At 27.2% G+C, this 27,779-nt stretch overlaps 2 protein-coding genes across 5 annotated transcripts; both read left to right on the top strand.

The window, feature by feature from the left end:
- Positions 1-2,216: 2,216 nt before the first annotated feature.
- LOC126898525 (uncharacterized) lies at positions 2,217-12,577 on the top strand. The gene is made up of 2 exons (XM_050672637.1): positions 2,217-3,346; positions 12,080-12,577. The coding sequence occupies exons 1-2, from the start codon at positions 2,330-2,332 to the stop codon at positions 12,371-12,373; spliced, it is 1,311 nt and encodes a 436-aa protein (XP_050528594.1). The 5' UTR covers positions 2,217-2,329; the 3' UTR covers positions 12,374-12,577.
- A 5,931-nt stretch (positions 12,578-18,508) lies between these two features.
- On the top strand, positions 18,509-21,602 carry LOC126898528 (uncharacterized). Of its 4 annotated transcripts, none has more exons than XM_050672643.1 (4): positions 19,244-19,636; positions 19,734-20,626; positions 20,689-20,951; positions 21,056-21,602. In XM_050672643.1, exons 3-4 carry the CDS (start codon positions 20,847-20,849, stop codon positions 21,416-21,418), a joined length of 468 nt encoding a protein of 155 aa, XP_050528600.1. In that variant the 5' UTR covers positions 19,244-19,636; positions 19,734-20,626; positions 20,689-20,846; the 3' UTR covers positions 21,419-21,602. The 4 variants fall into 4 exon arrangements, with proteins under 4 accessions (XP_050528601.1, XP_050528600.1, XP_050528599.1 ...); XM_050672642.1 differs by having other exon boundaries at positions 19,244-19,378; positions 19,442-19,636; positions 19,734-20,951; XM_050672644.1 differs by lacking the exons at positions 19,244-19,636; positions 19,734-20,626 and adding an exon at positions 18,509-18,609 and having other exon boundaries at positions 21,056-21,589.
- Positions 21,603-27,779: the final 6,177 nt, after the last annotated feature.

Genomic DNA, 27,779 nt, shown 5'->3' on the forward strand with positions numbered 1-27,779 from the left:
AAAAAAAAAAAAATTAAAAAAAAAATAATAATATAAATAAAAATTCTGAAATTGTAATTATGGTGGTGATAGAAATAATTGATAAATTTAATACATATTTATTTATTAAATTTATAATATTTTTTTATTCTCTTTAATTTTTATTAATTTTCTAATTAATTCTTTAATTTTCCTATTTAATTTTTATCAATGGTTTATTACCAATTGATTGTTTGAGGTTCGAAATCATAGGTTAAATTGCGCTTACCTTATTTCCTACGTAACGCAATAATATTTAAAATAATCCAATGTTGATTTTGGTATTAAATATACTACGTATACGATTTACACGTATAGTTGATCCAAAAGAGCACAAGACCCATTTAATCGACCAGTATTTGACGTTGTACTATCAAACACAAAAGCATGAATTTTGTCAACTAAACATCATTCTTGTAATGTAGTATAGGCAGTAGAAAAAATTTCTTTTCCAGTACTATACGGAAGGTCAGGAACTCCTAATAATTTTTCAACATTAGGAGCTGTAGTTATAATAGGTAGACGATCAACTGTTTCGGTATTTTTTAAATTAGAAAGTAATTTCGAATCCCAGTGAAGAACAACAAAATTTAAATTTAGGTTAAACAATTTAGACATTAAAATCTTTGACAGCTGTTCTCGATAATTTTCTCGATTCCTTTTAATAGTTGATCTATTAATTGCAAAACGGGAAAAATGAATACATTTAATACATATTTATTTATTAAATTTATAATATTTTTTTATTAATTTATTCTCTTTAATTTTTATTAATTAATTTTCTAATTAATTGTTTAATTTTCGTATTTAATTTTTATCAATGGTTTATTACCAATTGATTGTTGGAGGTTCGAAATCATAGGTTAAATTGTGCTTACCTTATTTCCTACGTAACGCAATAATATTTCAAATAATCCAATGTTGATTTTGGTATTAAATATACTACGTATACGATTTACACTATACGTCATATAGTCAATATAATTACTTACAAAAATGATTGAAATTTTAAATAATAAAATTTAGCTACACAAAATCTATGACTGATTTTTCTTGTTTTTAAAAATTTCTAAACACTATATTTTATTAGAAATATAATTTATAATTTGCCCTTATTAATTTTAACATTTATTGAATAAGTATTTTTTTGAGAGAGTATTTTTTTTTATTGAGAGATCGACACCAATATTTCTCAAATCTTCCTATGGCCTGACCATAATAAGATTCAAAAATATTTATATCTATGTAAAAAATTTATCAAGGCGTAATTGTGGTAGCCCAATGTGTCTCGGGGCTAGCGCCTGGGTCAATCCATGCCAAATCATCTAGAAGTGGTTGCACGACCATCACATGTTTTTCAGGGTTTATTCATTATGCTATATTTAGATTAAAACATTTTTTTTTTTATGATCTTCCCATTTTTATAGCTATTTCAATGTAAAAAATGTTGGAAATAGCTAGATCGTTAAAATACACACAGATTATTCAATTTCAACTTAATCGAATTAAAATTTTAGATTTTACCCTATTATAACTTAAAGTTCACAAAAAAAAAAAAAATTAATGTGAAATTCAAAACTTTAATGACTTTCAAAAAATAGCGCTTTTTTTGTGTGTTTTTTAGCTTACTTAAAACCATTAAGAAGTTATTATTTTATTGTGATTTTTACATGTGGTATTGTATAATGTATAATCTATGTTTCAAATATTTATTTATTTTTTACCAGAGGCACAGTTTTTATAATTAAAAACATGAAAAAACGCCTTATGTTCTATACCCAATTACTTCACATCAAAATCAGCTATCACTGTGGAAATAGGATTGTTTTACTCATTTTAAATAGAACTTCAATTTTATGCTTAAGTATATGAAACTAAAATTTTTTTAACATCGAATTTTTTATTTAAATTTTTTTTCAATTTGGCAGTATTTCAATAGCAAAATTGGAAGGTCGAAAAATTGTTTAGTTGAATATATTTAAGTATCTTAACGATAAATAATTTTTTTTTTTTAATTAAATTGAAAACTTATTGACATATTTTAAATAATATTTTATATGAAGCACGAAAATAATTTTTGCAGTTATGTCAACATTCAACGCTTCATTTTATTTAATTGAAATTTTTTATTAGTAAAAACAAATACAACAAATTTATCTACTGAATTTTTATTTTCAGGCATAATTTTAATATCTATTTGCCACATGAGACTATAAATGATAAATGTCACATAGTTTTTGAGTTGTCTTCTTGTAAATCTTGTACTATTTTGACAAAACAGTAAATTCGTTAAAAATTTTTCTTGAGTAATATGTGGTCAATGTTAAACGTATTCATTCTTTTAACTAGTTTTTTACATTTTTCACAAACGTTTCGTTTGTTAGACCTACCCAACGGAGATATAATGGAGAATGAATACCTATTTTGTGATGATGATAATTTGCTATTAGCTGACATAATAAACAATGGCGAAGTAACAATGGAGCAATACTACAATGCAATGCAAAACAGGGTATACAAATATTTATATTTATTACCATATTATTTAAACAAGGCATCTTGTGGTTTATATGAGTGGAAAATGCAAAGCGTAATGATCGAAAGTTTGAATTACATTATTATTTACATGAAATACCATAAAATACCTTTTTTCAAAAATTTGGAAGAATTGAAACCGATATTTAAATTAAGCCTGCATACACATTATTACGAGGTCGAATATGAGTTTGACAAATTTATGGATTCTATTAAGCCTCTATTCGTTTTTTATCACAAAAGCGATCACACTTACGAGGTAGTAAATAACAATGAACAATTACTAAAAAAACTCAACAAAACAATTATTTCGGCATCGTTTTTTAAAAGTTTATTCAAAAATGGCTTAGAACAGTTTCCGCCTTTTATAAAATATTATAATCATGAAAAGAATCATAATTCTGTTCATAAACTAATTGAAACTATACACAATGAGTATCGAATTATTTCTAAAGACACAGTACGTTTATTAGACCTACCCAACGGAGAAATAATGGAGAATGAATACCTTTTCTGCGATGATGATAATTTGCGACTAGGCGATATTTTAAACTGTGGTCAAGTTACAATGGAACAATACTACAATGCAATGAAAAACAAGGCGTATAAATATTTATACTTTTTACCCAATTATATACTAAGGGAATTTGAATACATAAAGCCAAGTGATATTAAATACAAAATGGTCCAAAGTTTAAAATACGTCATCGATTACATGAAACATCATAAAATACCTGTATTCGAAAATTTGGAACAGATGATACCAAAGATTAATTCTGTAAGTGATGACCAGGTCAAAAATTTGCTAACGGAATTTACTGATTGGATTAAGCCTTTATTCGTTTTTTATCACAAAAATTATCAAAAATATGAGATAGTAAATAACAATAAAGAACTACTAAAGAAACTCGATGAAAAAATTAAATCCGGTGTGTTATTTAAAGAATTTTATAAAATTAATCTTAATGAAAATTATTCTAAAGTAAATCTTTTAGGTGTAGACATATTCATGAGAAGAATTATCAATGAGTACCTAATAAAAAAACACGAAATTTCAATAAATTATTGTAAATTTTATTAGTGAACACTATGATTGAAATAATTTAAAATGTTAATTAATTTGTAAACCTATTATTTAGGTAATAATTATTTGCTAAAATTGATTGCATCAGATCATATCGGATTAGTTGTATAAATTCATAAAAATATGTAATAAACACAGGTTGATTATATTATTATAAGATGCTGCTGAATAACTCACAAAATAAATACAATATTGAAAAAAAATGATTGTTTTTATTTATAATTACATAAATATCTTCATCTTTTTACTACTAATAACACCATTTATTATTACAAACATGAATGTCAACTTTATTTTAGTTTCGATGCGAAGCTAATATTGTATTGGTTTTATGATGTTGTGTATTTTTTTTATGGGTATCCTTAAAAATTGATAGTTCTTACTGTGACCATTTAAATGGTATATACAGGGTGATTTTTTTATCATAAACATGATACACTAGGACCTTGATGGATTTTAAATTTAGAATATATACATTAAAATTCATTTCTATTATAAGTATTCGGTGTTTTTTTAATGTATAACAATAGTTATGTTATAAATTATTTTTAATTATTAGGAATGTTTTGAAAAAAAAAAAATATATAGAATTTTATAATACAAAATATGAATATTTAATATTTTTTTAGCATTAACTTTGATTCTTTGTGACTGAGTAATACGTTTTATATAATAAATAAAAATGTAAATATATTTTTAGATTTGATATAATAATTCAAAAAAGTGTTTCTAAAGGTATATTCTGCCAATTCTATAATAATTGCATGACTCAGCTAAAGATTTACAGTTTTGTATGTTTGCAAAGCTGTAAAAATAATTTTAATGAGATAGTTTCAAATTCATAACATGCATCATAAAACTAAATTACTATAACAAAAATCATGTCGTCGAGACAAAAAATATTTTTCTATAAAAATAACTATATTTGATTATATTGCAGTTATAAGTCGGATGGTGTGACCAATTCGGTCATGTAGCAGTGCTTTATGTGCCCCTTTTCAAAAAAAATATTGTAAGAGAAACAACTTGAAAATAAGCAAAATTTTTTTTAAAAAATTTTTATTCTGAATATTTTTCCCTATAATCAATAAATATAAACATGCAATGGGTTCCTGACATCTTTAACATTCCTAAGTATGGCAAACTGGAACTAATCGACACACTTTTTTAATTTCATATCAGTAATGTTACAATTAGCGTTATGAAACTTTACAAATAGCTAAAAAACAAACAAGCTTTAAATAAAAAATATGTTTTCCTAATTAATATAGGTTATTTAGTCTATGGGTGAAAACGTTAAAAATAAATTCGATATCAAATTGCCAAGATTGAAATAGTTAACAAAATATTTTTAAACGATTTATTTTTTAAAGATTTTTGATAATTTTTTTCCATAATTGTTTAATATATACAATATTTCTTAAGGGGATAGTTAAATGTTTTTATGATAAGTCATTAATAATGTAATAAAATATAAACTTAAAATATAATCTTAAACTTGATTTTCAAAATCAAAATCATCTTAAAATTTAAATTAGAAGTGAAATTTCACATACTAATGCGGTTTCTTTGTGCGTTATTGTTTATTGCCCTTGTGATACGCTTATCGTAAATCATAAGAAGTACTGTTCTCCTAAGTACGTTCTGCTTGTTCAATTTTCATACCAATGACTTCATTCGACTTCTACTTACATCAACCATTCATCATCATCGGAGTCGATAAGTAGTCAATAATTGTTTATGGCTTATTTTTAATCTTATTGTTTGTTCTTTGTTGCATTAGCGTTAAGTATACCCCCTGACCACATTGATACACTTATATAAAAAACGGTAGCACAGTGGAGTCGAGGCACAAGTTATAGCATAATGAAGTTAAAAATGTAAAATACAAAATCGAGAATTTTCACACAAAAATAGCATTTAGTCCCACTTTCACTCTGAACATAAAATGAAATCTGAAATTATTTTTTTTTCGTAATAAATTATATTAAATTATCTTTAATTTAAGATATATATAAAAGTGTCAGTATTTCCGGAACATTTTCAAAAATTAAGTTGAAAAAGTTCTACTTTCTATATGTATTTTTAAATTTGAACCCCCCCTGTATTAAAGGATGGTCTGATTTAAAAAAAAAGTATGTCACATAAAAGAAGAATATTTATAGTACTTATCTTAAAAAAATAATAATGTTCCACATATTTTTCAAAAAGTAATAGTGTTATACAGTTAAAAATATTGACACGGCCACGGCGTTGTCACACGTTGACACCCCGCGGTCGTGTCAGCTCCTTCTCAGCCACCGCTTCACTGTAAACCAGACCGTTACACACACGCGTTATTGTCGTGGTGTAAAGTCCAACAAATGCCTAGCGTCGAATACCCCGCCGCAATAATACGTGAAGTCAGTCATCTTCGTGACACCTATATTGCTTGTTCGTCCATTCGCGATTCCAAACCGCCACCACAGTGCCGATCCTCTTTTTTGACATTTTATCAACAGAACCATCTGAGTGTGATTGTTCAACAATTCGTAGTATTGTTACTTTTGTTTACCTTTTATCCTCTTTGTGCTAACATTTTTATTTCATTAAACGGCTTGACGCCACCTGTAGAACGAATCGTACTTTCTTCTTTTTCTTTTTTTTTTGTGTGCGTTTACGACGTTAGTCGCAACAATATAAAAAAGAATTTTTTTACAAAAATCGTATTTTAGCTTCGATGCGAAGCTGAGAAGGTATTGGTTTTACTATGATGTAGATGTAGATAGAACAGAAGATTGTTCCACATATTTAAATACAACAAAGTGGCGCCCAACTAGCGACTCGAGCACACGACTCCGAGATTATACTTATATTGTAATAGAGTTTCATATTTCAACCAGGTCAAATATCAAGGTTAGTATTATTGTTCTGATTATTTGACAATAACGTTTTTATAAGTTTTTATGCGATTTTAATAATTTTTGTGTTGATATTGAACACTAATTTTGTTTGAATTTTTTTTTTTTGGTTTATAATGGGATATGAACCATATAGGAGAATCTGAAATAAATAACTCTATCAAGAGATTAACCGATATATATATTTTAAAGAAAGCAGAGTTAATAACTATTTGTGAAAATTCAAAATTAGATTATACTGGGAAAGTAGATGAATTAAGATCTAGATTAGCTAGATACTATAAGGGTATTATTAGTTTAGAGGATATTGATAATAAATTAAGTCTAGAAGAAAAACATTTAATTCTAAAAGAATCTTCTAATAAAAAAATTGATCTTAAGAAAATAGAACGGGATTTAGGATTGAATAACTCTAGTTCAGATTCTGAACCTAGTAATACAGAGAGGCTTTCAAACACATTATTAAATGAATGTAATTATTGTGGGATAAATTAAATGTCAGCACTGATCATATTGTAGAAAAGGTGGAAATTTTTTTTAGATACTAGTGAAAATTTATACAGTAATAATTTTTTTGATAACGGTCTTTATAGTAATTTTTTTTTTACAGAGGTAGCTAAAAATAAAAAAATTGTAACTTTTTCTGATGATAATGATTATGAAGAAATAAACTTATCATAAAATAGTTTTAATTCTCCGAATTTTCAAGTAAATAACGAATATATTGAAACAAGTTCGAATTTTAATTCTAATACTGAATCAAAAAACGACTTTGTAAAAATAACTGATAACAAAAACATAAATACTAATAACTGTAAAATAAATTTAATTGAAAATACGGAGGAGAGTATAATAAATAAAAATATGACAAACACAGTAAAAACTTTAATGAATAAACCTGAATGTTTTTACGGAAGTGATGATGTATGCCAATTTTTTAAACAATACGACAAGGCAGGAGAAGTTAATGGTTGGACTGATGATGACAAGGTAAAATTTTTATCCATTTTTCTTAAAGGTACAGCTAGTATTTTTCTTGAAAATTTAGAGGAAAAATTCGCCTCATGGAAATGGGCAGATTTAAAACAAGAATTTATTGAGGAATTTCAACCAATAGGGTATGTGACATTATTAAAAAATAAACTTGAAAATAGGCGACAAAATGACTTAGAGTCGGTAATGAGTTTTGTAACGAAAGTAGAAAATCTGTGTAGAAAGGTAGATAAAAACATGTCTGAAGATCAAATCTGTACCTACATTTTAAGGGGTCTTAAAGAATCTGTTTTACACGCTATTTCTTTACACGATAATTCTGATTTAAAAAAATTAAAAGATAATTTAAAAAAATTCGAACTTATGCAATTCAGAATAAATAACAGAGGACCATCTTTTAGTGATTATACTGACATTTTAAATCAACAGGTAACCCAGTTAGATAAATACTCTAAAGCTAGAGATGAGGAGATTAAAGGTTTAAAAAGACAATTAGAGGAAAGAGATTTATCTTGCAAACGTGAGATAAAAAAATTTAAGTGAACAGATATCATTTATATCTCTTGGCTCTCGTTACTAACTTTGGTCATGGCTTTCTCAATCTATAAAATTTACCCAATTTTTATCAAAGTAAATGTAATAGGTCTACTACCTCTTAAATATCAAACATAATTTCTTACTACCATTATATTGTTTTTTTTTTTCTTTTGTCTTTTTCCTTTCTCTTTTAAATATTTACAATTCTATTAATACACTAATTAACTAACCACAAATTAATAGTATAAAAATCTACACAAAGCAAAAAACCATTTAATCAAGATGGATCAACCAAATGAAGTATTCCATCTCCTATAAAAAAGAAACTCGATTGGAAAGAAATTTGACTAAGCGAAAATGGAAACCACACAAGGATAGAATAATAATAAAATAGATGTCATAAAACCAACTCTACACTTCATTTATCAAAATTAAACTGCTAAATATTTTTAATATTATTGTATCTTTGACTTAATCCTGTACCCTTTCAGATTAATTTAGAAAAATATATACTTGCATACACATAACAATAATAATAAAATAACGTTGAATTTCAAATTATTATTATAATGATAGTAATTAAACAAAAAGTAAATTTTCATAAATCAGTCCAATAATTTCCTATCCTCTATAAAAAAAGTTAAAAAAATAAATCGATTACAAATAATCGATATACATGAATGTTAATAATAAAATAACATGTAAAGAATTGAACGTGTTTATGAATGACAAATAAGATACTCTATTAAATGTAAACACATAAAAAAAGAGTTCAGTTCACTGTCTTAAAGATATATTTAACTTTCACTACACAAATTTCCAATTTTTTTTTTCTCTTTACCTCCATTTTATCCTTTATTATGGAAATTTACTAATTTAAAATATGAGGACATATTTTTTACTTCAACATAGGGGAGTGTATTATAGGTCATTATTTTGTAAAACTGAAAACAAAGCATTTTTGTAATGTTTGGTTTAACTATGAATTTCTTGATCTATTATTACAAAAATATAATATAGTCTATTATTTGTAAACCTAGAAGTAGAACACTTATATAATGTTTAGATTAATTGTAATTTCCCAAATTATTGTTACTAGATCAGGAAGTAAGTATTTATAAACCTTTTTGAAAATGATTACTATATGAATTTTATAAAAAGACAAACAAAATAATTTAGTATATAAGATGAAATGGAATGAATTGAAAAGGGGAGGAAGAGAAGACCTCGGGAGAACCGAAGGTAATCACTTTCCGTGTGGTACGTTTGTGACTTTAAGTTTTTATTTTGTGTATTATTTATTTATCCGTTCTTAAGTGTATCAATATTTTATATGTTTTTATTTTGATTGATTATATCTTTATTAACTACATTTTGCGTTATTATTGAACTACAAAAAAAATAAGTTAGAACAAAAAGATTGTTCCATATTTAAATACAACATTATCCTTAAAAATTGAAAAAAATTCCCTCGTTCCCCGCAAATGGGGGAAATATCCAAAAAAATTACAAATTTAAAAATCACTAATTTTCGAAATTTTTTCACTTTTTTTTTCTTAAAACTTCCATAACTTTTTGAAAAATCAACAAATCAACATAATTTTTTTTTATACTAAAACCTTAGATATTTCCCTTTTATTTGATATCATTTTTTTGAAAATCTATCACTTAACCTGCTCATTGGGGGAGATTTAAAATAGCAAATTTTTTACAAAAATTAACTTTTTCAACTTAAATTTTGAAAGTGTTCCGGAAATACTGACACTTTTATATATATCTTAAATTAAAGCTAATATAATATACTTTATTACGAAAAAAAATTTTTCAGACTTTATTTTATCTTCACGGTGATAATGGCTACTGAATGCTATATTTGTGTGAACATTTTCGATTTTGTATTTTACATTTTTAACTTCATTATGCTATAACTTATTGGAAAGTGTATGGATCAATACAATTATTTTTATGAGAAATAATATTTATATCCCTCTTTGATTCGATATACTTTATCTTAATCAAGATATAAATAAGGAAATAGGAGATCACGTAACTTTTAGAATAAGCCACCAATTTTTCAAAATTAAACACTATCTAAAGATTTGTATAGAAGCGTTTTTTTTTATAGTGACTTTATTCACTCTCAGATATCATTATACTTGATCCAATAATGCACGTCACCACTGTGCCGCAACCCACCGTTCTTGGTTTTTTTTTTATTAACTTTGATGTCTGTTTTCACCGTGAAAACAATCTTAAATCCGAAATTTTTTTTTTTTCATGATAAAGTATATTACATGAGCTTAAATTTAAAATATATATAAAAGTGTCAGGCTTTCCAGAACACTTTCAAAAGTTATGTTGAAAAAGTTCAAATTTTTATAAGCATTTTTTAGATTTGAATCCTCCTTGTATTAAGGAAATAGTCCGATTTAAAAAAAAAGTATGTCGAATGAAAGATGTAAATAAATATTACTTCCTATGATAAAGTTAAAAATGTAAAATATGAAATCGAGATTTTATATAAATTTTTTAAACAAATTATATTGATTTAGTCATTTTTTTTAACGTCAAAATTTTTATTTTATTTTTTTAAATTTTGCAGTATTTTAGTAGTAAAATTTGAAGTTCAAGCAATTTTTTAGTTGAATATATTTAAGTATTTAAACAACAGTAAATTTTATTTTAAATTAAATAGAAAACTTATTGACATATTCTAAATAATATTTCATGTGAGCCATGAAAATATTTTTTGCAATTAAATTTCAAGTTGCACAATATTCAATGCAAACATTTTATTTAGTTAAAATCTTTTATTAGTCAACACAAATATAACACATTTATTTACTGTATTTTTATTTTCAGACATAAATTTATTATATATTTGTCAGTTGAGAATATAAATATTACATGTTACATTGTTTTAATTTTGTCTTCTTGTAAATCTTGTATTATTTTGACAAAACAGTAAATTCGTTAAAAGTTTTTCGTGAGTAATATGTGGTCAATGTTAAACGTATTCATACTTTTAACAATTTTTTTACATTTTTCACAAACGGAACTTATAACAGAACTACCCAACGGAGAAATAATCGAGAATGAATATTTATTTTGCGATGATGATAATTTGCTATTAGCTGACATAATAAACAATGGCGAAGTAACAATGGAGCAATACTACAATGCAATGCAAAACAGGGTATACAAATATTTATACATATTACCAAATTATTTAAACAATGCATCTTGTGTTATAGAAGAGTGGGAAATGCAACACATAATGATCGAAAGTTTGAATTACATCACAATTTACATGAAATACCATCAAATACCTTTTTTCAAAAATTTGGAAGAATTGAAAACGATATTTAAATTTAGCATGTATACACATAATTACGAGGTCGAAAATGAGTTTGACAAATTTAAGGATTCTATTAAGCCTCTATTCGTTTTTTACCACAAAAGCGATCACACTTATGAGGCAGTAAATAACAATGAACAATTACTACACAAACTCAACGAAAAAATTATTTCGGAATCGTTTTTTAAAAGTTTATTCAAAAATGGCTTAGAACAGTTTCCGCCTTTTATAAAATATAATGATTATTCAATTAATATAAATTCTCTTAGAAATATAATAGAAAATATACACAATGAGTACAGAATTATTTCTAAAGACACAGTACGTTTATTAGACCTACCCAACGGAGAAATAATGGAGAATGAATACCTTTTCTGCGATGATGATAATTTGCGACTAGGCGATATTTTAAACTGTGGTCAAGTTACAATGGAACAATACTACAATGCAATGAAAAATAAGGCGTATAAATATTTATACTTGTTACCCAATTATATACTAAAGGAATTCGAACATATAAAGCCATGTGAAATTATAAAATATATGGTCGAAAGTTTGAATTGCATCATTGATTACATGAGACATCATGAAATACCTATATCCGAAAATTTGGAACAGATGATACCAAAGATTAATGCTGTAAGTGATGACCAGACAGAAAATTTTTTAACGGAATTTACCGATTGGATTAAGTCTCTATTCGTTTTTTATCACAAAAACGAAAAAACATATGAGATAGTAAATAACAATAAAGAACTACTAAAGAAACTCGATGAAAAAATTAAATCTAGCGTGTTATTTAAAGATTATAAAGAAATTAATCTCCATCCAAAGTATTGTAAAGAGGAACGGTATAAGATGAATTCAATTTTACTTGTGGTGAGTATTATTGGAGAGTACCAAATAATAAAAAAAAAATCTACAATTTATTATTGTGATTCATATTAATAAATACATGATTGAAATAATTTTGAATTTTGATTTAATTTGTTAATTTATTATTTAGGTAATAATTATTTTCTGATTATAATTGTATCAGATCATATCAGATTAGTTATATAAACTCATAAAACTATGTAATATATACAGTTTGATTATATGATTAAAATGAACATTTTATCTATATTAAAAACCATATTTTCATTTTTAGATAAATATTTTTTTTTATATTTACCTTTAAGAACACCATTTCCTTTTATTTACATAAATGTTAGTTTTATTGTATGTACATTTTTTATGGATGTCCTTAAAAATGGCAGCTCTACAATGTCAATATTAATATTGTAAAATGTTGATCTAGTTGATGATTTCCCAAACAAACATTTAAAAAAATATCATAAAATCAGCAGCCATCAAAAATATCTAAATTAAAGCTTATTTTATGTACTATAAAATGAAAAAATAAATTTGTATTCAAAAATATGCTATTTTAACAAATTTTTTTTTTTTAATTAAACACTATCTACAGATTTGCATCGAAGCGTTTTTTATGATAGTGATTTTAATCACTGTCAGATATCATCTATACTAGACCCAACTATGCCACGACCCCACTGTGCTGGGTTTTTAAGCATAATTTTAATCAACATAAGATCAGTTTATTTAAAAAAATTAACTATAAATATGATGATAAGTTTTATTAAATTTTATCAGGATACTGATTAAAATATACTCACAGTTATACTCTAAAAATTTTAGATGTATAATTGACACTACGTTTAACTTAGATTATTCTATATAGTATTTAGAATAAAATTATAAAATTAAAATTTCATACAAATCTTATCAAAAAGTTACTGCAATTTTAAATTTTTAAATTTTGATGGCTACCTTATTTTGACGTACTTTTATAAATATTATATTATAAATGTCTAAAATTGGGGGTTTTTTTCAATTTTTGGTACTGATAGGCTCAATTACATGAATATAGATATCTTTTGATGCACAGAATATCAAAATCGGCGTAGTTTGAGCAGAGTATTGACACAGTATAAAGGTGTTTTTAATAAAATAAATTATGTAACACCGTTAAGTAGTCGATTAACTTTATTTTATTTAGTAATTTATATATAATATTATAAAAACTGGTGGCAGTGAGGTGCGAAATACAAAAAATCGATAATGCGCTGATGAAAAGATCACACGGCACGTACGGCGGATGTCAGTTACAGATTAACTCGTTTACATAGTCGCCAACGTGTCTCGCGGTGCTGAACCCCCTGACCTGTCCTATCTACCGACCGCCGGATAAGACAAACTTGTGTTATCGTCAACACTAATGAGTGCGACGGTGGACAGCTGATAATCACGACCGGATAACGTGCTAATTCACGATAAATGAATAGTGCGCTATTACGGGCCGTGTCAGTATATAAACATAAAAAAATACAAAAATAAATTACAATAGTATACTTAAGTGTAAATCGTAAATAAAAAAATCACAGAGTGATTAAAATCTGGTAAGACACTCATTTTCTCAGAAAATATTGAGAATTTTTAATTTTCTTATAGAGAAAAAATATTTATAATATTATAAAATATAATTATTAGTTATAATTTAATGTTTATTTATAATCTTTTATCTTTTTTTTAGTTATAAAAATCAAAACTATTTTAAAGTTATAGTTAATTTAGGGCCAAATTACACAAGAGAACTATATAGTCGCTATTCTATTAATCTTTACGGTTGGTCCAACTGAAAATGTTATTATTATATGTTTTTTTACTCGTTAAGTTAAAATTTTAAATACTGCATTTTGTTTTTAACTTTTATCATATTTATAATAAAAGAACATATATAATTTAACTTTGTTATTGTCAATGTAGTAATGAACTTAAAGTTAACTTGTTGTCATAATAATTTTTAATTAAAAATTTAATTTTTACTATTTAACGCGTTAATATCTAGTTATTTTTTTATGATTAGGAAATATTTAATATAAAATTTCAATTCAAACATATCATTATTGTATTTTTTAAAATATTTGCATGACTTCATAATGTTTCAAAAATAAACATTATCAATATTAATCATTTAAAAGTTACTATAAAAAAAAAAGTACGTCATAAATTAAGAATAACAAAACTATTTATTATTAATTTAATGTACTTTTAAATAATACACTAAATTTAACTTTTATGTTATTGAAAACTATGAAAAAAATTTGAAAAAGTATTCATTTTTGTTATAAAAAAAGGTCACTTTACAAAATTTAAACTTTACCTTATATAATGAAATATAATATTAATACCTAAAATTCAATACAAGACATATTTCTCCATGTTGATCCATTTTTTTGTTGTTGGCCGGGGGGCCCCATTTTAACGATTAATTATGTGATATGGACAATTACACAAAGCTTGCTGTAACTTTTTCAATTCGAAAAAACATCCCGTAACTCAAAAAATCAATCATTAAAAAAATTTAAAAAAAATTTTTTTTCGTTAATACCTTCTCCTGGCAATTACGAACAATTTAAAAAAAAATTTGAGCTAATATCGTGAATCCATAATTATTATATAAATATTAGTTTTAAGGAATTTATATTATTAATAACTAAAAAGTAAGAAACATTATAATTATTACAAACTATATTATTTAGAAAGTGTAATATTGTTAATTATATCTGTTTTGCGGGTTTACTTAAGGAAATAATCAACACCGCAATTACTTTTACGAAAAAACATTATTGATGAACATTACATTTTTATTGGGCACTCGCACGTTTGTTACATGTTATCTGGGCCGGGTGTAAACCGGTACTACTGCTATAGTACAATCGTAAAGCTTATCACTACCCAATACACAACATGCCGCCCACCGTTGAACAACAACAGAAAATTGTTCAACCATACAACAATATTTTAGAAATACAACAATAAATTCTACAACAAAATGATATAATTTTATAATAAGAATAATTTAAACATTAAATTACTTATAACAGTTAGAACATCGCAAAGCGACGAAATCATCTGATACGAAAAAAAAACAATTTTTAAATACATTAGTTATAATTGCACATATAAATGCATATAAAATTACATTGAGCATACAAATATCAAATATAAAAATACTAAATTCAATAAACGATTATACTAATATATATTTTTTTTTCATAGAATAATAATAAATTATGAAGTATAAATTAATACAAGAATACAAACAACAAAATAAATCTTTTTAATTTATTAAAGATCAGGCTGATTGCCTTTGAACGGCAAGGGACACAAATTACGTACAGCACGTTTAAAAATACCATGTGTTGTTTTAACTTGTGCCACACGAGCCTTACCATCTGCTCTTCAGTGACACTGACTATTCTCCCCAAAAACCATTTTAGAGGAGGTACATTGTCTTCTCGGATCACCACGACAGAACCTTGTTGTAGTCGAGATGACATCCACTTGCATCGCTCCTGCAGCTGTTGAAGGTAATCTCGTGACCATACTACCCATAACTGCTGTGACAACTGCACCACTCTTCTCCACCTCGTAAGTCGGTTTGGTGTTGTAGTGGTTTCATCACGTTGTTATAATTCAAAAATAAAAATAATAAATAATGTAAAAATCGCAATTCAAATGCTTTTTCTGAGTAATATTCAAAAAAAACCCTTAGTAAGATTTACTAAGCCTGTTATTGGGCGCCACTTTGTTATAATTCAAAAATAAAAATAAAATGAAAAGAGAGAGTATTTGGGCTTAGTGAGAACCTGATGTTGTGGTTCTAGCGGGGTCGTATGGTTCGAGGGTTTAGAACGACAAAGACAAGTAGATATAAAAATAATAGACGTAGTACCTCTATTCGAGGTGTAATAAAGTTTTGTCTGGTTAGTTTCTAATGTCCTAACTAAGAGGCAACGAAACGGCGAAGCCAGTTCACGAATACCTCGGCAACGAGACGGCAGAGCCAGTCCACGAATACCAGAGCCTAATTTATACAGTAGAAATCACGCTAGGTTTTTTAAAAACATCTTTAAGGCAACGAAACGGCAGAGACAGTTCACGAATACCATATAACGTGATTATGTATAACTTCTTTAACCAACCAGTCAAAATTGACATTTTAAGATATTAATTTAATAAATGATCTATTGCTTTGTCATCCTTTACTCAAATTTATTAACTCCAAATAATTGGGATAACATAAAATTACTTACTTCTTTTATTCTTGCAAATTGCTGCAAAATGATTTGATAAATATCTCGATATGTTTATATATGTTTAAAAGTATTTAATTCGCACTTCTTCAAAAGATAAATAATTAAAACAAGTTCTTTTCATATATAAATAAAACGCGTAAAAGTCAGCCGACAACAACACAGGGCTGTGACTGATAATTGTTTCTTTTTATTCTTATTTCAATTCGGAGAAAACGAACTCTCTCGATCGCTATCACTCCTCGGAGAGTGTCTGGAGTCTTTCCCTGACTCTCTCTATTCTGAAAGAATTTCAGTGCTTTTTATAGTAAAATGATAGTACCCCCAATCCAGGGATATTGTTGTCAGCGCTTTTAGTGATCTTTTTAATTTATTGTATTTAATTATACATTACATGATTATTATGTTGAGATAACATATTTAACAATTGATAAATTGACATATATATAAATAATAAGAAATTGTGTTGAACATCGTATTTGTTATGACAGATAAATTATTTGTTTGTTTACAAGTTATTTAAAATACAAATTATACATTTTTCATTGATAATTGTAAGATGCTTAATGCAAAGCATTGAGCATATTACGACATCCACCCTAGTTTTGAAAGTGTTGTGTCCTCACAACTTTTTACATAGATATGAAAATAATATTTTTATGACATTTAATAATGTGAGTACAAGAATATAGTTAAATATTGAATACTAATCATGTAACAGTGTACAATAATATTAGATTATTACTAAAATAGTTTAAAAACATAAGATAATATAAAGTTATAATGAATGATAAAATAGTACAACAGTGGTACAAATTAAAATAATAGAACATTTGAATAATAATATAGTACAATAGTAGTTGATTAATAAATTTAGTATTTATGATATATAATGATTAAAAATTATTAATGTTAATATTAAATATTAGTTAAAAGTTAATAGTATGAGCAAGTACATTTGAAAGATGGATTAAAAAATTATAGAATACATAAAAAATAATAGTATGATAGTGTATATGTTTGTATGGTGCCACATATAATATTAAAAGATAAGACAATATAAACTTTTTATTTACACTTTTTTAAATTTATGTAATAATAATGTGATAAGACTAATTCAAAACATAGTGAAAAAAAATGTGTAATGTTGTCTAAAAAATCATCGTCCTGTTCTCTTCATACGTAGTAATAGTCATTAAAAATAATAAGTTCAGACGATTTTATTCTTCTATAATTTTAGCTTTTGTAATTATAAGGTATTGCTCTTTGGTTCTGTAAATGATTTTTCTATTTTTGGACTTCACATTTTTGTTTGTATGTTTCTTTTGAAACCATATGTCAAAATTAAAAAAATTTTGCAAACACAAATAGATTTCTTTTATTTGTTTTTCTTCGTAAGTACTGATATTATATGAGCACTTGATCCCTTAGTTTTTACTAATAATTTGAATTCCGAAGTCTTCATCTGGTGAAGCTGATTCATCATTGCCAAACTAATTATTTTAACCACCATTACCAGTATGAATTGCATTTTCTTAATTCGTATCGATCTTTTGTATTTTTTTAATGATTTGAAATTATTGAAACTTGCTTTACAATTGTGATGTTTTTACAAAATTATTATATTATTATTATAAAAAGCTTTGAGCATATTACGACATATATTTAAGTCAAGTTTTTTTTTTTAAGTTTACTATTACAAGTATAGAATTTTTTTTATTTTCAATAACCATGAGTAAATTTTTTGACATTTTTAATAAAACAAAAATAACTGGTAACAAGAGTAGTCCAGTTGAAGAAAAAAATGAATCTAACTCGATGCATATTGATATTAACTTAACACTTACTGCAAGTTTTAAAGATAACAAACATAAACCTGAATTAGTTGAACCAGGTTGTAGTATAAATGTGATTGATATGAATGCATCGTTACCCAATGCCAAGGATACAAATGAGTCATACTGTATAAATGATGTAACTGATTTAGGTAATCTGATATCTGTACCTATAAAGCCAGTATTAAAGGTATGAACAATGATAATTACTAATTTATAAATTTCATATAGCATATGATTGTAGAAAATGCATTAAATACCTTAAGTAGTAATAGGTACTTGCTAATTAATTATAAAATATATATGCATATAATGTACAACATATATGTTTACTCTCAATATTTGACTACATTATATTTGCTTATTAATATTTAATTCTTATCTTAAGGCTTATCCTGTAACACGATTTGGCAAACAAAATAGAGCTTTTTCTGCTACTTATTTTAAAAAATTTGACTGGCTAGAGTATAATGTTGAAAAAAATGCTATTTATTGCTTTTTTTGTCGCGATTTCATCTCTGGAACTGCATATAATGATGATACATTCGTATCAAAAGGATTTAGTAATTGGAAAAAAGTAAGTTTATTTTTTCATTTCTTTGATCTTTTAAATGAGCATAGTTAAATATCTTGTTAATATGATAAATAAAATATTTATAAAATATTGAAATTCATTTTAATTTAGCTTTATGGTAGTAGAGGTGTCCAAAAAAGTAAGCAGTCTAAATTAGAAGCTCATGCATCTACAAAATGCCACATAACTTGTTCTGCAAAATGGTCAGCGTATAAATCAAGTAAAGTTACTGGAAGTGTAATCTCTAAGTTATCCAGTGCTAATAAAAAATCTATTGAACAAAATAGAATATATATAAAAACTATAACTGACATAGTACTATACTTATCCCGTCAAGGGATGGCCTTTAGAGAGCATGACGAAAATATATCATCGAACAATCAAGGTAAAAATTCTATTAATTGTATAAATTTGTTTTATAGTGTATTATGTTTTATACAATTTTAAGGAAACTTTAAAGAGGCTTGTAAACTTTTTGCAAAGTATAATCCTGAATTTTTCATCATGCATAATAAAACAACTAATTTTACAAGTTGGTATATTCAAAATGATATTGCCAAAATTTGTGCCACAATATCAGAGATATAATTGTCAATGAAATCAAAGAAAGTAATATGTATGCTATCATGTGTGATGAAGCCAGGTAATTTTATTTTTAATAATAGGTAAAATTACTTATTTATTTTTTCATTTCTCTTTATGATAATAACTATTCTTATATCATTTTTTTTTTTTATAAGGTGTTTCAAAGAAGAACAATTGACATTTTGTGTCTGATATCCGAAGGGTTTAACTGTTAATGAAAGGTTCCTTGGATTTATTGATGTATCAGAAAGTCAAAAAGCTGAGGCTATAGCTTCTAAAATTTTTTAATTTATTGATTCATTAAATTTGAATTCGATTCCTATTATTGCTCAATCATATGATGGCGCAGCTGTAATGTCTGGATGTAACAATGGTCTACAGACAAAAATAAAACAAAAGCACCCAGAAGCCATTTATGTACACTGCATGGCTCACAAGCTAAACCTTGTTGTAGTTGATACTTGTAATTATATTAAGGTAACTACTATTTTTAAATAACATACTTCAAAAATAATAATTATTATACCAAATGTATATGAAGTATATATTGACTATAGTAAATAATACTTTTGTTTTCGAAGTTGTCAGTCAATAATCAATAATTTTGAAGCAATAATTCAAATTATACTAGAAGAAATTGACATAAATCATAATAAAAATGTAGATCAGGCAGTTGGTATGCATAAATATTCCATGAATATTTAATAATTTATTTTGTATAGTGGGGGTTATAAATTATATATTAGTTAATTTTTGTATATTATATTTTCTTATCAAAATATTTTGTTTTTAGGTATTGTGTCCTCATTACAAAATGGACCATTTATTATTTATCTGTTGATACTGTATAAAGTTTTAGTTATTATCAATGTGTTAAGTAATCAACACCAGCAAAAATCTGCTACACTTGGAAGTACTGCTACAATAGTTCAAGGAGTTATTAAAACATTTGAACATAAGCGAAGTGCAGAAGAATTTTCCAAATTATGGTTAGAGATACAAGGCTTTGGAGATAAACATAAAATTTCATTGGCTATTCCATTACAAGGTATCCATAACTGATTATATTTTTTAAATGATTTAACTCAAGACACAAATATTATTTTACAGGATCAAAAAGGAAAAAAAACTTACCAAATTCATTAGAAAATTTCCACGTAACATCTACTAGTTTTGATTTTACAAATACAAATTTTGGAAACTGTTCTGTTGAAGAATATTGGCTCATTAATGGATATTATAGAGTACTAGATAGTTTAATTGTAAACATGAATGACAGATTTTCTGAAGAAAGCTTAAAATTAGCAGTTGCAGTTGACAAATTGATTAAGTTAGACTTTGAAAATAGTATGGATTTTTTTGATCACTATTTGGTAAGTCTTTATCACTTTAAAACTAAAATTTTGATTTAATACCTTAATTAAATAAATTGATAATATAATAAATATAACAATTTATATTATATGTGTGTTTACAGAAACTAACAAGGTGTTGTAAAAAATCATTAGAAGCAGAGATAGTTGTAGCTAAATCTTGCCTTTTAAAAAAAAATGCAAACTTTGATTTAACAGATATGGTTGAACTCATTACTCCATCAGTATATCCTAATCTATTCAAATACCTGCAACTCGCAATAACAATACCAATAAGTTCAGCAACTTGCGAACGATCTTTTAGTGCCATGAGAAGAGTGAAAACGTGGTTGAGGACAACTATGGAACAGACTCGATTTTCAAGTCTATCAGTTTTACACATTGAAAGGGATTTATCCAATAATATAAATGTAGAAGATATTGTAAATGTATTTGCCGAAAAAGAAAGACGTATTTTATTAAAATAATAATATAAATAAATAAATATATATATATATATATATATATTAAAATTTAATATTTTGTACTTGTATATTGACAATTATAGTTGTGAACTGGGCGGATATGGGGGGGGGTAATGTTTTTACTGAAATTATGGGAGAGACTTAAGTCCCCCCAAAAAATTAAAGCTATTTGCGCCTATGAGGTACTACGTCTATTATTTTTATATCTACTTGTCTTTATCGTTCTAAACCCTCGAACTATACGACCCCGATAGAACCACAACATCAGGTTCTCACTATACCTATCACCCATAGCTCATTTTCATCATTTTTATTTTATCGATTATTGCTTATTATTTTTGAATGATAACAATATATATATATATATATATATTGATTTGTTAATTTATGAAAAAGTTATTGAAGTTTTAAGAAAAAAAAGATAAAAATTGACGAAATCTAGCGATTTTAAAAATTGTAATTTTTTTTTGAGATTTCCCCCATTTGCGGGGAACGGAGGAAATTTTTTCAATTTTTAAGGGTAATGTCTTCGACTAGATACGATTTGTGATCTTGTGACGTATCGTTGAAAGAAATGGGCTGGGTTTAGTGAGGCTGAGAAAAAGTGGTAACAGACACAAAAAAACACATCACAGTAAATTTAATAACTTCTCAGCTTTGCATCGAAGCTAAAAGATGACAAATATAATTTGTAAATTTCTCTTCGAAAGGAGTGACCGTTAATCGATTTATGATTGAGTTGTGTCTATTATAATATAAATAAACAGGAACAATTCGGACTAGTCAGAGTTGAGAAAATGTGGTAACAAACAAACAAAAAAAAAAAACTATTTTTTTTTCATAGTTCGCACTTGAGTTATGTATGATAATAAAATATAGAAATTTTACCAATTTATACAGTGGTCAATTAAGAATAAGACATTTATTCTCTTAGAAATTAATGGAAATTTAAAATTTTTGTAAAGAGAAAAATTGTTTGAGTAAAAAAATATAAGAATATTCCTCAAATATTAATATTTATTAAAAATTGTAGATTATTTTCTCAACATAAACAATCAATTGTCTTGAACTCCAAAAAACAAAAGCATTTCTATCATTTTTTTGTAATAATATTTATAACTTAGTTTTGAACATTATGAATCTCTTCCTAGATATATTAAATTACAGTTATTGTTTTACGCTAGTTTCCACGAGTTGTTGTAGAATGCTTTACTACAAAAAAAATATATATACAGAATAGCCCAGCACTTACTGACAACTTAAATACTTTTTATCCAGTTAATATTTTTAGCTGATTTTTTTTTTAAATAATAGTTATACGTTAGGTCTATAGCTATATCTCAATAATTCATTTTTTTAAATTTTATTAAAAATAATAATTATTTTTAAATTTCAAATAAAATGTAAAAAAAAATCCAAGATAGCTATTTTGTAGAGTAGAATTTAAGAAAATTTTCAATAAAAATATATCTTATTAATATTCAGTAGTAAATATCCTGTAGCATTTTAAAGTTTGTGAAAATTTGAATTGTCATGTATTATTTTACGGTATTAAACATTGAAATACGTATTGAGAAAAGGACACAAGAAAACACTATCTTTTCGTGATAACTATAATTTACAACCTTGGCATTAATACCATGATAAGAAATTTGATAAGGCAATTATTACTTATCACTCTCATTCAAAAGTATAAGTCATTTTCATGAAAAAGTTGTGTTTTGTCAAAATCTTTGAGTAGTGGATTCCAATTCAACATCGTTTTCTATTCAAATAATTTTTGAAATTATTTATTGCCACAATACCAGAAAATATATGGTTGAAGATGTTTTGTTTTTACAGAAAAAACTAATTTTTGAATTTTAAATTAAATTATTATGGATTTAAGTTAGTATAAGTCAATATTAAAAAAAAAAAAAATCATTCAAAATTAAAGCATTGTACTTATTATAGTTTGGCAAAACTCTTTGGCAGCCATATAATGGATTCTAACAATTTTATTAATTTGAGCTAATTTAATATCTCTCATAACATGCATATCATAAGTTTTCATTTTCAAATAAAAAGGCTGGTTAATATATAAATATAATTTTGCTAATTTAAATAACTTCAACTGATTTTTATCTATTTCTACATTTTCTTCAACCTAAAATTTTTAATAAAAAAAATAAATTATGTTAATATAACACTTTATACCTCCACTCTAGAGATTTATTTAATTAAAATCTCTAATTGGGTATAATAATTCATCTAAGTTATATTACTAGCACAATACTTTTAATACAATACAATGGCAAATTTAATAACTAATTTTATCTCAAGTTTGAATTTATTTAACATTTATTACATTTCTTTAACTAATATCATAGATTTGACTTTAGTCAATTATATCCAATGTTATTTAAAAAACTACACTCTATAAACTCTTGACACAGTTATTGCTTTCAGAATTATACAATTATTAATTATTAATGCAGTACAAGATAAATAGTAACATACGCTTAATACTAAGTCAATCGATAAAATATAATTATGTTTACATAGAAATTAATTAATGTAAAAACAATAATACAATAAAACTAAAAAGATAATAACACTTCTATAGAAAATTTAATTAACTCCACAGAAATATTTATAATATTAGCAAACAATAGTGTAAAAAAATAAAACAAAATGTAAATGATTTATTAACACGCTTATATTAGTTTCACATGTCTTTCGTTGTTTGTTGTAAGTGTGTAACTCCACGCGGCACGTGTTATTATGTCGCGTATGACCTTGAGACTAGACTGTCGTAACGCATTCACCCCACCCCGCTCACCAATCACCAACAACACTATTTTCCAGTATAATTTTATTTTTGGTTTTCGTACTCGTATACGCACGCGTATACGAGTACGAGTGCGTGTCATCAATTATATATATCCATAACAAATTTTTATTGTGATTGACACGGCCCTGCGTCGTTTCGTTATACACGATGCCCCACGACTCGTGCCACCTTTATCAACCGTTGCCCTATTTTATGAGTATTTGACTGACCAACACCGCACGTTGGGGCCTTGCTTATACAGGCCAACACAAACCCAACAAAAAACCCACGCCAGCTCACTGGCTATGAGTTATTGGAGTTAGCGGTTCGATACAACGTCAACCACGGACACAAGCGTAGTAGTGACGGCAAGCTGCTGGTAGTGCCGGACACGATTGTCGTCATTACATGGAGAAGGGTAATGCGATTTCGAACTATGTGGAACTTGACCGTGCCGGTGTGTGCCACACATTAACTTTTAAACAGCAACAAAAAAACACCGTAACATATAACAAGCCGTTGAGCAACTCAAATTGAACAATGTGGCGACAAGGCAATACTTGACCCAAAAAAACCTGTAGTCGATATAACCGAAACGGCCGACTAATTGAGCGCGAATGAATTAGTTTTCAATGCCATACGTTGCAGGGACCGGTCTAAACAGCATCGCCGCCGTACCGTTACGAAGGTGGTGGTTTTTTAGTGGGAAAAAACACATTGAAGGTCGCGGCGTATATTAAAAAAAAACGCGGAATCTCCGGTCTACTAGACGGCTACAGAAAATGAAAATAAATTGCGTTGTCAGCGGCATACCTGTCGTGACAAGCAAAAACGTGTATGATGTGATCGACTGACCTGCTCTCCCTCATCGTGTTTTCATATTAGCTTCGATGCGTAGCTGAGAAAGTATTAATTTTACTATGATGTGTTTTTTTTTATGTCTGTTGCCACTTTTTCTCAGCTCTCACTGGACCGATTTCTTTCAGCAATACGTCAAAAGAAGACAAATCGTATCTAGTTGAAGACATTACCCTTAAAAATTGAAAAAAATTCCCTCGTTCACAGCAAATGGGGGAAATATCCAAAAAGAATTACAAATTTAAAAATCGGTAAATTATGTCATTTTTTTCACTTTTTTTTCTTAAAACTGCCATAACTTTTTCAAAAATATATAAATCAACATAATTTTTTTTTATACTAAAACCTTAGATATTTACCTTTCATTTGATATTATTTTTTTGAAAATCTATCACTTAACCTGCTCATTGGGGGGGATTTAAAATAGCAACTTTTTTACAAAAACTAACTTTTTCAACTTAATTTTTGAAAATGTTCCGGAAATACTGTGTCCTTCAAACATATATCAAATTAAAGCTTATTTTATGTACTATAAAATAAAAAAAAAAATTTGTCCCACACTTTATCTTCTGCATGTCGTAGTTAAAAAACGCTATTTTTGTGTTCAAATTTTAAATTTTCAACTTAAAAGTGCTATAACTTTTCGAAAAATGTAATTATCAGCACAAATTTTTTTTTTCTAAATACATTATAAGTATATCTTTCATTTGACATACTCTTATTAAAATTGGACAATTTCCCCATTTATAGGGGGCGTTCAAAAGTTGAAATATTATATAAAAAATAGAACTTTTTCAACTTAACTTTTAAAAGTGTTCCGGAAATACTGCGTCCTTTAAACATATATAAAATTAAAGCTTAATTCATGTACTGTTAGGGCCGGGGGTATTAAATAGTAAAATACTTTACCCGGTCACTACGCCCTTTTTACCAAACGGTTTAGCTTCTTGGTATACCACTCCAAGGCTGACCAACCTGTTAGTGTGTAGTGTGGTAATAGAGTCACTGGAGATGGGAGGGGTCGCCTGCGCAAAACCAGTGATCTATGTAGTGCTCAAGTGTGTACTGTGTGTATATATGTTTTTGTGTGTACTCTTAAACTAAATAAATAAATAATTCAATTGCACTTATCACAGATATATTAATAAAATCGGAAGACAACAATCAACAGTAATAAATAAAATATAAAGGATAGCCCTTCTGGCTCAACAATAATAAAATAAGTTTAAACTCTGAAAAATATTATAGACAATAAACCTATAAAAAATTTAACAATAAATACAAACTATTAAATAAATAATATATATAAAAAAAATTTCTTTGATTTAATTTGAATTATATGCTCAAGTCCTTATGACTGTAAACCCTTTGCCTTATGCGCGTGGATGATAATATGATACAAATTTTACTCAACACACAACAATTTGTTCAATAATTCAATTTACACTAATAAGACTAACAAATATATAGATGCAATTGTAAGATAAACTTAAGTTACTTATACTACAATTTATAAACTCAATACTCACAGTGAGATGATTAATGTAAACTGGCCAGCTGCTCTTAACACTAATAACACACAGTTAAATATAATACAATAGAACAGACAGACCACAACACACAACTTTTTCCAACAAGTAATACACAGAATCAATACAATAATAGAAATAGTTGATCACAAATATTACAGTTGACACGGGTTATTGTTAAAGAATTTACACGCACAGGGTTTCTAAGTACTAACGGGCGTGGCCCGAAGTTTATTGTTTAAATTACAACAAAAGAAGAAAAACAAACAAAAAAAAAACAAAGTATTGAAAAATGATCGAACTCGGTTGTATGGTTCACAGTCAATAGATGTTTTTAAAAAAAAAAAAAAACACTTAAGAAAAATGATGTGTATCCGTAGTGCAAGTATCAAGAAGCACAAAAAAAAAACGAAGACCGAAAAAGGAATCGCACATAAAGGCGTCACGGAGATAACTGACTGCACGTATTATTGCGGCGGGGTATACGACGCTAGGCATTTGTTGGACTTTACACCACGACGATAACGCGTGTGTGTGACGGTCCGGTTTACAGTTAAGCGGTGGCTGAGAAGGAGCTGACACGACCGCGGGGTGTCAACGTGTGACAACGCCGTGGCCGTGTCAAATACCCCCCCACCAAGCCGCCGCTGTACTCTAGAAATCAAATGAAATAGCGCATATGGCGTTCCGTGTTTGGTCGAATATATTAGAGTGCGCATAGCGCAATAACAAGCCGCAATACTTACGTTGTATGTTTGATGGAGTGGGTGGTAGTGCCCCGCGGAGTGCGCGCAGCAGGGAGGGGGTTAGGGGTATAGACCCCGCGCGTAACGCGCTTGGGGTGGGAGGGAGCTCTTACTCGGCCGGGGGCTCCGGCTGTGCTGGGGAAGTGGGGCAGGAGAGGAACAGGTCCATCTCCCGAACCAGGCCGTCGTCCTCTAGCTCCATAGGCGTCTCCGGCTGCTCCTCCTGTGCTGGTGTTGACGCCGCCAGCACCCCGTCCACATACATGCCCGACGGCCGGCTGACAATGGCTGTTGTCACTGCTGGGGCTGCTGCTGATGTTGTCGGTGTTGTTGCTGTTGTCGGTGGTGCTGTTGTTGTTGTCGGTGTTGTTGATGTCGGGTTTATGGGCGGTGTAAGGTCCCCACCGACGACGACCCCC

Source organism: Daktulosphaira vitifoliae, unplaced genomic scaffold (genome assembly GCF_025091365.1).
Source record: "Daktulosphaira vitifoliae isolate Bord-2020 unplaced genomic scaffold, ASM2509136v1 Scaffold_2, whole genome shotgun sequence".
NCBI classification, from domain to species: domain Eukaryota; kingdom Metazoa; phylum Arthropoda; class Insecta; order Hemiptera; family Phylloxeridae; genus Daktulosphaira; species Daktulosphaira vitifoliae.